Genomic DNA, 13,676 nt, shown 5'->3' with positions numbered 1-13,676 from the left:
CCACCAGGGGCGGGGCATTTTTCCTATTATGGTTATATATGGCTTTAGTTAAACCTTGTTAACACTCTAGAGGCCACATTTATTGTCAAATCTTCATGAAATTCGGTCAGAAGATTGGTCTCAATGATATCTTGGATGATTTCGAAAATAATCATGTTTGCTTGAGAAACATGGCTTCCAAGAGGCGAGTCATTTTTCCTTTTATGGCTATTGTAAAATCTTGTTGATACTCTAGAGGCCACATTTACTGTCCGATCTTCATGAAACTTGGTCAGAAGATTTGTCCCAATAATAACTTGTTATCCCAGGTGAGCGACTTTGTTTATACAGCTTATCCCTTATTACCGGTACTGGTAAAACAAAATGCCATCAATTCATTTTATTTTGTTGACATGATATTTTGTGTATTCATAGAATCAGCAATTTTTGTTGAATATTATATTCATGATTAATTTTATAATGACTAGTTGAAAACTTTGAACATAAGCATTAATTGACCATTTTATTTCTTGATTTCTTGGTTTTGCTTACCAACTAAAATCCACCTAAATTAGTGTTCAAGGAATGATATTAATTTCATAGTACTTTACTTTGTGAATCAGTTTTCAATACCGATCATTACATCCATGCTTAGGAACAGGTTTCTACTGGGCTTGGAATTCCCGCATGCCCCTTGTATGTCTTAACAATCTGAGTTTTGAGTATGTTCAAAACCTTTCCATGTCTTGGCAATTTTTATCATGTTATAGACAGTCCTAGTCATGTTGTATTAAGACTTGGAGGACTATAGCTATTCATGCTCATTTATACTTGATCCTAGATATTTTACACGTGCATTATTATAATACCACACATCTGTACACTGTTTTTATGTAATTGATATATACTTTAATATATAACAGATATGGCTCCTTTGAGCACCTGTTGTCTGCAACCCTTTTCATAAACTGTGGTTCTTTATAATTATACAACACACACACACAAACGCGCAAGCACCCATGCACGCACGCATTCACCGACATATCATTATATATACCTACATCCCCTACAAACACGAGAGCACAAACACACGCATGCACACATCACGTGCTTTACAACCACCGATTAACATAAAAACACATCCATTCATAAAAATATTAAAAATATGTTTATTATACAGTATACCATAATTATCTAATAATGTAAAATTTTATATTAGTCGATGTAGCTATGTTTATTATACAATAGTATACAATTATCTAAGGATGTAACATTTTAATATTTGTCAATGTAGCTACTCATGCTTATTTATACTTGAACCTAGATATTTTACACGTGCATTGCTATAATTCCACACATCTGTACACTGTTTTTATGCCACCGATATATATTTAAATATGTACCGTGCGGTGCTTATAATATATACCGAACGTTTGTGCTAAACATGCAGATATATGCAATCTGTAAATTAGATTTACTCTATAATACCACATCACCTATGTTGTTATCTAACTACTCTCGTAAACATTTTTTAACCAAATACTTCATTCCCATTAGAGTTACACGCTCATAATTTTGATAACTTAGTATAAACACATCCGGTAGTTAGTCTAGTTCATCTTTTTTTCGGAGCTAGATAAACTGACGGCCGGATACAGCTCATAATTTTGATAACTTAGTATAAACACATCCGGTAGTTAGTCTAGTTCATCTTTTTTTCGGAGCTAGATAAACTGACGGCCGGATACAGACGAAATTAAAATATGAGATTTTCATTCCAAATGTAGATTACTTCTGACAAACCTTTCTTTATTTAGTAAAAAGTGTGAGTACCCGTTAGTCGATCTAAGCATATTTCGTTTTTCGTATATTTGGATCGACAAGGAGACGGATGTACAAAATAACCTGTTAACCTGTTTTAATTTAGCAGTTTTACCCTACGTTTTCGTGTGCGTTTCTTTATAGAGCATATGTCTCTTAATATTAACACATATTTTTGTAACTGCAATAACCATATTTAGTTATTATTGTTATTAAAGTTATCTACGCTTAATAAGTATGATAACGTACACAGACGGGCAAACCCACACGTACGGACGCACAAACACATACACGTACGCGCAACCACAAAGCGCGCATGCCCAAAACTCACACGTTCGCGTGCACGAAAAGTTAAACCAGCATACGCACACACTCAAACGAATACACACACACATGCGCGCATGCACACACACGAAAGCGCACTCACGCGCACGCGGAAACACACGCGCTCACACACACGCACGTACACTCACACACAAACGCACGAGCACACACACGTAGGCACAAACTTACACACACACAAGTACACGCAAACACACGCACGCGCACACGAGCGCACACGCGCATACACAAACTTGCACACACACGCTCATGCCCGCACAAACGCGCGTACGGATACACACCCGCTCACACACACACGCAAGTACACGCAAACACACGCACAAACACAAACTTGTGGACACACGCTCATGCCCGCACCAACACAACACACGCACACAGCAAGCACGCACACACCCACATACCCACCCCCAACACACACCAGGTTACGTGTAACTTGTTAAATGTTGATGTCGATAATAACACATTGGTGGATCGACTCTTTTTACATTATTAAATGTAAACTATATCATATTGAAACCAGGAAACGTACATTTATAATACTAAATATAAAATCGATTTCTTTTTATACGTAGAAAAAGAAATTCACTATTCAGTGATTTATTTTCCAAAGAGTGATCATCCATTGCACGGTGTCATATATACTAATTGTTTGTTGTTGTTGTTTTTTTCAGATCATTATCAATAATTTTACGATGTTGACAAAACAGTGTTTAGTCATCCCTGAACATAATATTCGTATTCTTTTTTGTACATATAACCTTTTTGTGTTGTTTTCTTTTTAATCTTGCATGTGTATTTAGACGCGAAATCATCCCAAAGACGATAATACTAAGAAAAACACAAAGTATTTTTATGAAATAGCTATTTTTGTAATTTGAATTGTGATTTTCTGCCCACAGTGTACTTATCTGACCTTTTATTTCTATTACACTAAAATTATCTTTTGAAGATATGAAAAAACAACAACTGTTTTTTAGAATTTACTGCCATACATTTTATGTCTCAGATCACTTTTATTACTCAATTAGTTTGAGTATTTCCAGTGTACGGAAATATGTTTTTTTCATGTCTCTATTGGAAGGCAGTCGTTTATTGTTCTTTTTTTCTCACTTTTGTTATTATTTCCTTTTACTTCCTCATTTCTATGGTATATTCATCTTTTTGTATCTCTAATCTTTGTTTCCTTTTTTTGTTTGTATGTATGGACATATGTCTTAAAATAGAAACCAACTGGACAAGCACACACAAATTATCATGTACATTACCCTCTACCGCTTTAAATGATTAAAATATGTACTTTGAATGTAAAAGGGCTAAACAATAAAGACAAACGAATAAAAATCTTCAAATGGTTAGACGAAAAAAAATATACTTTATGCCTACTACAAGAAAGTCACTTGACACACTCTTTAGCACAAATCCTAAAGGATGAATGGGACGGCGACATCTATCTTAGTGGACAACATACTAATAAACAAGGCATTGCTTTTTTGATTAAAAACAATACAGGGATCACAGTCGATAACTTAAACGAAATAATAATTGGCAGACTAGCAAGTATAGATATCAAAATACACGAAACACAATTAACATTAATCAACGTCTACGGTCCTAACATAGACGATTCCACATTTTACGAAACATTACAAACCTTCATAATTAATAACCAAGATAAAAATATAATAATCGGTGGTGATTTCAATACTGTCCTGAACCCATCAGTAGATAAAAAGGAGGGAAACCTTTATACTCATCCTAAAAATAGAAACATTTTGAATAACATTATTGAAAACTACAATATGATAGACATCTGGCGTACAGTAAATCCAAAAGAAAGCAAATTCACCTGGCACTCAAACACAAAACCAACAATATTTTGTAGATTAGACTATTTTTTAATATCTGAGTCACTTTGCAACATTATTGACTCATGTAGCATTAAACCAGGATTTATGACAGACAACTCTCTAGTTGAACTTAAACTGCACAATATACAACCTGAAAGAGGCCCAGGATACTTTAAAATTAACAACAGCATCTTATTAGATACACAATACCAAACACAAATAAAACAGGAAATATTAAATACTGTTCAAAATAATAAAGACGCAAACCCAAACACCTTATGGGAAGTAATTAAAGGAAATATACGTAATACAACAATTAGATACACATCATTTAAACAAAAAGAAACACACAAACTTGAAACTGAAACCATCAAAACCATTGAAACACTTGAAAAACAATTGCATCAAACAAACACAAATGATACCACCGACATTGAAAATGAAATAACAATAAAAAAACAAATATTAGATGGAATCTATCATACACATCTCAATGGAATAATACTAAGAGCGCGTGCACAGCATGTTGAACACAATGAAAAAAACACAAAATATTTCGCAAACATTGAAAAACGTAGAAGTGAACAAAAAACTATACACAAATTAGTAGTCAATGGCAAAGATATAACAAACAGAACTCAAATACTAGAAGAACAACGTTTATTTTTCGAAACCCTCTATAAACGAAAAAATGTTGAAGATAACACCCTTTTTAAAAATACACATCACGCTTTAAACCAGGAGGAAAAACAACTGTGCGACGGATTGCTTAATGAATATGAATGTGGATTAGCCCTAAAAGAAATGCAAAATAACAAAAGCCCAGGATCTGATGGCATCACAATCGAATTTTATAAAATATTCTGGAATGATATAAAAACACATCTAATTAATTCACTTAACTATTCATTTAACAACGAAAACTTAACTACTCTACAAAAACAAGGTATTATATCACTTATTCCAAAACCTGGAAAAAACTTAGAATCGTTATCAAACTGGCGCCCGATTAGTTTACTAAACAATGATTATAAAATTGCAACTAAAAGTATAGCAAACAGAATTAAAAAAATATTACCATCAATCATTTCAAAATCTCAATCTGGTTTCATAAAAGGACGCTACATTGGTGAAAACGTTCGTCTTATCCAAGAATGCATCAACTATTTCAACAATTCAAATAATCCTGGTCTAATATTCTTTGCAGACTTTGAAAAGGCATTCGATTCGCTTGATCATTCATTTATGTTCTCTTGCTTAGAAAATATGAATTTTGGCGAAAGTCTCATTCAATGGGTTAAACTATTCTATACCGATATTAACAGTATAATCATAAACAATGGCTTCTTTTCAAACAGTTTTAACATCGAACGAGGGGTTCGACAAGGATGTCCACTCTCATCATCGCTATTTATTATTTGCATCGAGTATCTATCACATCACATCCAATCAAATAAACACATAAAAGGCATATCACTAGAACCTGACGAAGAAATCAAACAATCCCTATTTGCCGACGATGCAACTTATTTTTTAAATGACAATTACGATTCTTTCCATAACCTAATAGAGTCGCTAACCCTTTACGGAATGACATCGGGTCTTAAACTAAACAAAAGTAAATGTACTGTGCTACGAGTAGGTAAATTAAAACAAAGTAATGTTCAATATAAAAAAGAAATGAAATTTAATTGGACAACCGATGAAGCCACAACGTTAGGAATTACTTTCACAAATAATGAAAAGGATACAGTCATTAAAAACATACTACCTAAATTACAGAATTTCAAAAACTGCTTAAAATCATGGCATCATCGTAAACTTACACTCATCGGAAAAAACACAGTATTGAAAACGTTTGCACTTCCTAAATTAATATATGTATTAACAGTTCTCCCAAATCCACCAAATGATGTTATTAACGATATAAAATCAGCAATATTTAATTTCATATGGGACGGTAAGCCTGATAAAATAAAAAGAACTCAGTTAATTCAATCTGTAGAAAATGGAGGTATCCAATTAACGAACATTGACTCATTCTTAAATGCAATCAAATGCAGCTGGGTTAAAAGATACCTAGATAATACCAATACGAGTAAATGGAAATTATTCTACCAGAAAATCCTAAAAAAATATGGTGACTCCTTACTCTTTGAATGTAACATCAGCAATACTATCTTACATGAAATTGCAAACGAAAACATATTTCTGTCTGATGTTCTATCAGCGTGGAGTGATGTCACTCATAACTTAGAAACCCAAACCAGCAGTAAAACAATTTTGTGGAACAATAAAGACATAACTTCAAACAATAAGACGTTTTTCTATAAAGACTGGTTTGAACGAAGCATTAAATATGTCGACCAATTATATGACTACAGAATTAAGGATTTCTACTCTTTTGATAATATATGCTACATATACGGAATACCTTCAAATAATTTTCTGAAATACTACACACTAATCAAAAGCATACCCATACATATTAAATCTGAAATCAATACAAATAATACACCATGTACTCAAACAACATTTGTAGAAAACATACTTGGAAGAAAAAACAAAACAAATAAAATATTTTACACACTACAAATTAAAAACCCTACAGAAAACTCCAAAATCCAAAATAAATGGCAAGTCCTTTTTGGAGAAAATGAACTTAATTGGAAACACATATTTACCATGCCATATAAAGCAACTATTGAAAGCACACTGAGAAATTTTCAATATAAATACATCCAAAGAATTATAGCTACAAATAAATATCTCTTTAAATGCAAATTATCTAACTCAAATCTGTGTGACTTCTGCAGTGAAAACATTGAAACTATAGAACATCTTTTTTGGGAGTGCAAACACATCCAGCCTATTTGGAATCAATTAATATCTTTTCTTGAACAACATCAACTAAACGTTAAACTATCTTTCTTAAATATAAGTTTCGGAATTAACTCATTGAAATCAATAGACTGTAATAATATTGTGAATTTTATGGTCATATTGATGAAATATTTTATCTTAAACATGAAGTACAAAAAACTAGTACCAAATTTTAATTGTTTTGTCCATAGTCTTAAACTAAAAATCCAGATTGAGAAAGAAATAGCCCTCAGTAATGACTCATTACAAATCTTTGAACAAAAATGGAATCGGATTAAATTCTCATAATGTTTTGTCCACTTATATACATTCACTATAATGTTAGTTTATCTCTCTAAAACAGTTATGTTTATTGATTTATTTTTGTCAATCTGACAAGATCATTGTGAATATACAACAAAACACACAAGTCCAGCATGCTTTCTTCCGACTTTATACAACTCATCATTTTTCATAACTATTCCTCTGTTGCTCTTTTTTTTTCTCTCTAAAAAAATATATATTAGCATATCTTGTATAACATGTTTGAACTTTATTGCTATGTACAATCACTATGTTGTATGATCATATACATGTTTACATTGTATGTATGATATTGAATTATAAAAAAAACATTATTGAAATAAAAAAAAAAAAAAAAAAAAAAAAAAAAAAGTAAGACTTGGAGGACTTAATAAGGTGTGCTCTGGTGTGATGGTACTGTAACAAGAAAGGCGATGAAATCGGAGCTTAGCAGAAAAATAAACAATATGATTTATTTGAATAATATATTATATAAAATTTATGCAATCAGCATTTTCTGAAGGGATTTATTTAGGATTTGTATGATACTGTCTCTGTGCATGCAAACACTTACAGAATTTAGTGTGATGAATTTGATTGTAAATTAACTTTAAAAAAAATAAAAAAAAATTAGGAAAAGGCGAATCAGGGAGGACACTTTCCGCCTTTATGGTATTTTTTTGTTTAAAGGAAGGTTTTTCTACACGAAAATCAAGTTTTTGTGGAAAGTGTCATTCCTGATTAGTCTGAGGAACACTTAAAGCACACGCATTTAGCCCAGTTTTCACAGAATGAGGCATATGTGATTTAAACAGGAAACAAAGTGTTCAGGATTTGAATAATGTGATGACCTGTTTAGTTGTTGTTGTAACATGTACTGTACATTGATCGTTTACAAAGTGTCATATTTAAGTGGCTTTGTTGACAGTTCAATTAGTGTTGAATTGGGAAATGATGTTACCATAACATAATTAAGTGTTCAGCATATTGACGAATACTGACCTTTGTATTACAGTCTTACCAGCACTCTTTCAATATTATTTTCATGTAAATTATTTACAGAACAATAATGGTAGTCATTCATACATTCTTTTTAATGTAAATATTACCTGTAGTTCTCTTTATAACATTTAAAAATGTATAAGTTACAGGTATAGAGATTTATTTATTCCCGTTTTTTGTGGTACCATTATTTCAAGTCATATTATAAGAAATATTTTATGATAGGCTAAGATGTTATGAAAAAGTAGCTTAAGTCTGAAAATTGAAAATAAGTCATATTATGTAAGACAAAGCCAGTGCCAGATTAAGAATTTCGAGGCCCATAGGCAGTGAAACATGTTCCAGGCTCAAGTTGGCCTAGTGTCTACTAGACACCATTGTCCAGTTGATTTCAAAATTAGCCTACCAGTGTTTTCAATATAAAACAATGATATAAAATAATTGGCTTTGTTAATTTAGCTATATGCCGGTGGTTAAATAAGAAGAGTAGTTGATATTTGATATTCATCCACCTTTGGATAGTAGAAATCATGGAAAATCAGGAAATGTTGAAGTCTAGTCTTTTTAGCTCACCTGATTGCTCAGGTGAGCTTTTGGGATCGGTCTTTGTCCGTCTTCCGTCCGTCCGTCCGTCGTACGCATTTGGTTTGTTAACACTCTAGAGGCCACATTTCTTGTCCCATCTTCATGAAACTTGGTCAGAAGATTTTTCCAAATGATACCTTGTTGGAGTTCGAAACTGGATTATGCTGGGTCAAAAACTAGGTCACTAGAATAAAAAAAACAAAAAAAGTTGTAAACACTGTAGAAGTCACATTTCATGCCCAATCTTCATGTAACTTTGTCAAAATGTTTGTGTTAATGATATGTTTGTTGAGTTCAAAAGTGGTTCTGGTTCGTTTAAAAACATGGCCGCCAGTGGGCGGGGCAGTTTTCCTTATTTGGCTTTAGATAAACCTTGTAAACACTTTAGAGGCCACATTTCTTGTCTAATCTTCATGAAACTTGGTCAGAAGGTTTGTTCAAATAATTCCTCAATCAAGTTTGAAACTGGGTCATGCTGAGTCAAAAACTAGGTCACTAGGTCATAAAAAAGAAAAACCTTGAAAATACTCTAGAAGTCACAATTTTTGCCCAATCATCATGAAACTTGGTCAAAACATTGGTTTTATTGATATCTTGGATGGCGGAGGCAGGGGCAGTTTTCTTAATATGTATATAATAAAAACATGTGAACACTCTAGAAGTCACATTTTTGGTCCAATCTTCATGAAATTTGGTCAGAACATTTGTATCCTAGATACGTGAGTTAAGTTTTAAAATGGTCCAGGTCCGTTGAAAAACATGGCTGCCAGGGGGACGGGGCAGATTTCCTGATATTTATATAGTAAAAAAGGGTTGTGAACAGTCAAGAAGTCACATTTCTTTGCCCAATCATCATGAAACATTTGTTTTATTGATATGTCAGACGAGTTCGAAAATGGTCCAGATCGGTGGAAAAAACATGGCCGCCAGTGGGCAGGGCAGTTTTCTCTGTATGTTTATAGTGAAAACATGTAAACACTCTAGAAGTCACATTTTTTGCCCAATTATCATGCAATTTGGTCAGAAGATTTGTTAACTAGATACGAGAGTTGAGTTCGAAAATGTTTCCGGTCCGTTGAAAAACATGGCTGCCAGGGGGGGAGGATGGCGCATTTTCCTAAAAGGTGAGCGAACTAGGGCCATCTTGGCCCTCTTGTTTCTCTAATGCTTCAATTACTGTATAAAAAAACACCAAATTTGTTAGATATCAATGTTGATAACATTAGGTTTATATCTTCACACCTTATTATCAACGGACAGAGTCCTATGGACCCCTAAAATGTAAAGGTGATCTAAATGCCAGCTACATCTGGTTTTACATATACACGCCTATCTCCGGTTGCAGGCTGGTTGTGGTGCGGGATGGCTGGTTGCTGTACTACCCGGAGACAGAAAGGAAGGAGGTCCCACGCAGACAGTTTTTTAACATACACCCTAAGGTGAGTAGAGCTCATTTGCTAACCAGCAGTGATCCTGTTCATTACAGCACATTTGCCAACAAGAATTAATATCTGTATATTCAAGCATATTTCCAAACCATGAAAATCTATTAACAATGTCAATTAAGTATATTTAGTTGGGCTTATTATTCAAGCCATTCAATACTATGTTTGTGTTGTTTAATGTTTTCCTTGGATTATTGACAGGGCCTTTGTCTGAAAGAGCATGTGTCTGAAACAGCATGTGTTTGCCAGGCTGTGTGTCTGAAAGGCATGTGTCTGCAAGGCTGTGTGTCATAAAGAGCATGTGTCTGCAAGGCTGTGTGTCTGAAAGGCATGTGTCTGCAAGGCTGTGTGTTAGAAAGAGCATGTGTCTGAAATGATGTGTGTCTGCAAGACTGTGTGTCTGAAAGAGCATTTGTCTTAAACAGCATGTGTTTGCAAGGCTGTGTGTCTGAAAGGCATGTGTCTGCAAGGCTGGGTGTCATACAGAGCATGTGTCTGCAAGGCTTTGTGTCTGAAAGATCATGTGTCTGAAAGACTGTGTGTCTACAAGAACATGTGTCTGAAACAGCATGTGTTTGCAAGGCTGTGTGTCTGAATGGCTGTGTGTCATAAAAAGCATGTGTCTGAAAGGCTGTGTGTCTGAAACAGCATGTGTTTGCAAGACTGTGTGTCTGAAAGGATGTGTGTCTGAAACAGCATGCGTCTGAAACAGCATGTGTTTGCAAGACTGTGTGTCGGAAAAAGCATGTGTCTGCAAGGCTGTGTGTAAGAAAGAGCACGGTCTGAAAGGCTGTGTGCCTGAAACAGCATGTGTCTGAAACAGCATGTGTTTACAAGCTGTGTGTCTGAAAGGCATGTGTCTGCAAGGCTGTGTGTCTGTAAGGCTGTTTGCCTGAAAGGTATATGTCTCAAAGGCATGTGTCTCAGAGTCATGTGTCGGAAAGGCATGTGCCTGAAAGACATGTGTCTGAAAGAGCATGTGTCTCAAAGGCATGTGTCTGAAAGGCATGTGTCGCAAAGGCTGTGTCTGAAAGGCATGTGTCTCAAAGGCATGTGTCTAAAAGGCATGCGTCTGAAAGGCTGTGTCAGAAAGGCATGTGTCTATAAGAGCATGTGTCTGCAAGAGCATGTGTCTGAAAGTCTGTGTGTCTGCAAGGCTGTGTGTCTGAAAGGAAGGTGTCTGAAAGGCAGGTTTCTGCAAGGCTGTGTGTCTAAAATGCATGTGTCTGCCAGAACTTGTGTCTGCAAGAGCATGTGTCTGCAAGAGCATGTGTCTGCAAGACCATGTGTCTGCAAGGCTGTGTGTCTGAAAGAGCATGTGTCTGCAAGGCTGCATGTCTGCAAGGCTGTGTATATGAAAGGCATGTGTCTTCAAGACTGTGTGTCTGCAAGGCTGTGTGTCTGAAAAGCATGTGTCTGCAAGAACTTGTGTCTGCAAGAGCATGTGTCTGAAAGGCTGTGTTTCTGAAAGGAAGTTGTCTTAAAGGCATGTGTCTGAAAAGCAAGTGTCTGCAAGACTGTGTGTCTGAAACTCAGGTGTCTGAAAGACAGGTTTCTGCAAGGCAGGTGTCTGCAAGAACTTGTGTCTGAAATGCTGCGTGTCTGAAAGGCATGTGTATGAAAGGCATGTGTATGTAAGAACTTGTGTCTGAAATGCTGAGTGTCTGAAAGGCAGGTGTCTGCAAGGCTGTGTCTATAAACTGCAGGTGTCTACAAGGCCTGATGTATGAATGGGCATATGTTTGAAAAGGCATCTCTCTGTTATGCCTTGTATTAAAGGTATGTGTCTTAAGGGGCATCTGACTGAAAGTGCATTTGTCAAAGGGTGCAATATGTTCAGTAGGTTATGTGGCTGATATTAGTTCTGTGCAGACAATACTAAAGCAAACAGCCCCAGATTTTTGCTTGTAATCCTAAGATACTTCTAGACACATTTAAAATCACAAATCAACATTCAACCAAGGTGGGATAGTTTGCATTATACAGTGTCAGTATGGGCCTGATTTTGAAAAATGTATTCACAGAATGTTTCAGCTGAGTGCATTGAATGAAATATATTAAAGATGCAATTGATTTTAACAGAATTGATAGAATAAAAATGTTTGTTTCTGTTTGAGTTTGACCAAATTTACAACTTTCTATGTTGAACAAGTTTTCTGTTAAAATATCTTTTTATCCTCCGTCATAGGCGGAGGAATATTGTTTTGGCGTTGTCCGTCCGTCTTTCCGTCTGTCTTTCCGTCCGTCTTTCTGTCCGTCCGTCTGGCACTTTTGTGTCCGCAGCCATATCTTGGAAGTGCTTTGGCGGATTTCAATGAAACTAGGTATGAGTATATATATGGATAAGAGGATGATGCACGCCTAATGACATTGTACATCATCTGTTAATAACAGAGTTAAGGCCCCTTGTATCATGGAAAAATGCTTTTTATCCCCCGCCAGAGGCGGAGGGATATTGTTTTGGCGTTGTCCGTCCGTCCGGCTGTCCGTCCGTCCGGCACTTTTGTGTCCGGAGCCTTATCTTGGAAGTGCTTTGGCGGATTTCATTGAAACTTCGTATGGGTATATATATGCATAAGAGAATGATGCACGCCAAATGGCATTGTACACCATCTGTTAAAAACAGAGTTATGGCCCTTTATATCTTGAAAAAATGCTTTTTACTATAGGCACTTTTGTGTCCGGAGCCATATCTTGGAAGTGCTTTGGCGGATTTCATTGAAACTTGGTATGAGTATATATATATATATATATGCATAAGAGGATGATGCATGCCAAATAGCATTGTACACCATCTGTTAAAAACAGAGTTATGGCCCTTTGTATCTTGAAAAAATGATTTATACTATAGGCACTTTTGTGTCCGGAGCCATATCTTGGAAGTGCTTTGGCGGATTTCATTGAAACTTGGTATGAGTATATATATGCATAAGAGGATGATTCACGCCAAATGGCATTGTATACCATCTGTTAAAAACAGAGTTATGGCCCTTTGTATCTAGAAAAAATGCTTTTTACTATAGGCACTTTTGTGTCCGGAGCCATATCTTGGAAGTGCTTTGGCGGATTTCATTGAAACTTGGTATGAGTATATATATGCATAAGAGGATGATGCACGCCTAATGGCATTGTATACCATCTGTTAAAAACAGAGTTATGGCCCTTTGTATCTTGAAAAAATGCTTTTTACTATAGGCACTTTTGTGTCCGGAGCCATATCTTGGAAGTGCTTTGGCGGATTTCATATAGACTTGGTATTAGTATATATCCCCCGCCAGAGGCGGAGGGATATTGTTTTGGCGCTGTCCATACGGCTGTCCGTCCGTCCGTCACTTTTGTGTCCGGAGCCATATCTTGGAAGTGCTTTGGCGTATTTCATTGAAACTTTGTATGAGTATATATATGCATAAGAGGATGATTCACGCCAAATGGCATTGTACACCATCTGTTAAAACCAAAGTAATGGCCCTTTGTATCTTGAAAAAATCTG

At 35.4% G+C, this 13,676-nt stretch overlaps 1 protein-coding gene across 10 annotated transcripts in view; it reads left to right on the top strand.

The window, feature by feature from the left end:
• The window catches only part of LOC127874621 (pleckstrin homology domain-containing family D member 1-like), a 121,993-nt gene that overhangs the window by 8,219 nt on the left and 100,098 nt on the right, over positions 1–13,676 (top strand). For all 10 annotated transcript variants that reach the window (XR_008047024.1, XR_008047025.1, XR_008047023.1 and 7 more), the window contains exon 2: positions 10,087–10,180. Coding sequence is in view for 5 of the 10 variants with exons in the window: in XM_052419076.1 (XP_052275036.1) it covers positions 10,087–10,180 (94 nt within the window). In the remaining 5 variants the exon portion in view is untranslated. The remainder of the gene's footprint in view (positions 1–10,086; positions 10,181–13,676) is intronic.

The sequence above is a fragment of the Dreissena polymorpha genome, chromosome 3 (genome assembly GCF_020536995.1).
Source record: "Dreissena polymorpha isolate Duluth1 chromosome 3, UMN_Dpol_1.0, whole genome shotgun sequence".
In the NCBI taxonomy this organism is placed as follows: domain Eukaryota; kingdom Metazoa; phylum Mollusca; class Bivalvia; order Myida; family Dreissenidae; genus Dreissena; species Dreissena polymorpha.
Note: the sequence above shows the minus strand (reverse complement) of the source record. Positions and strands in the feature narration are given on the sequence as shown.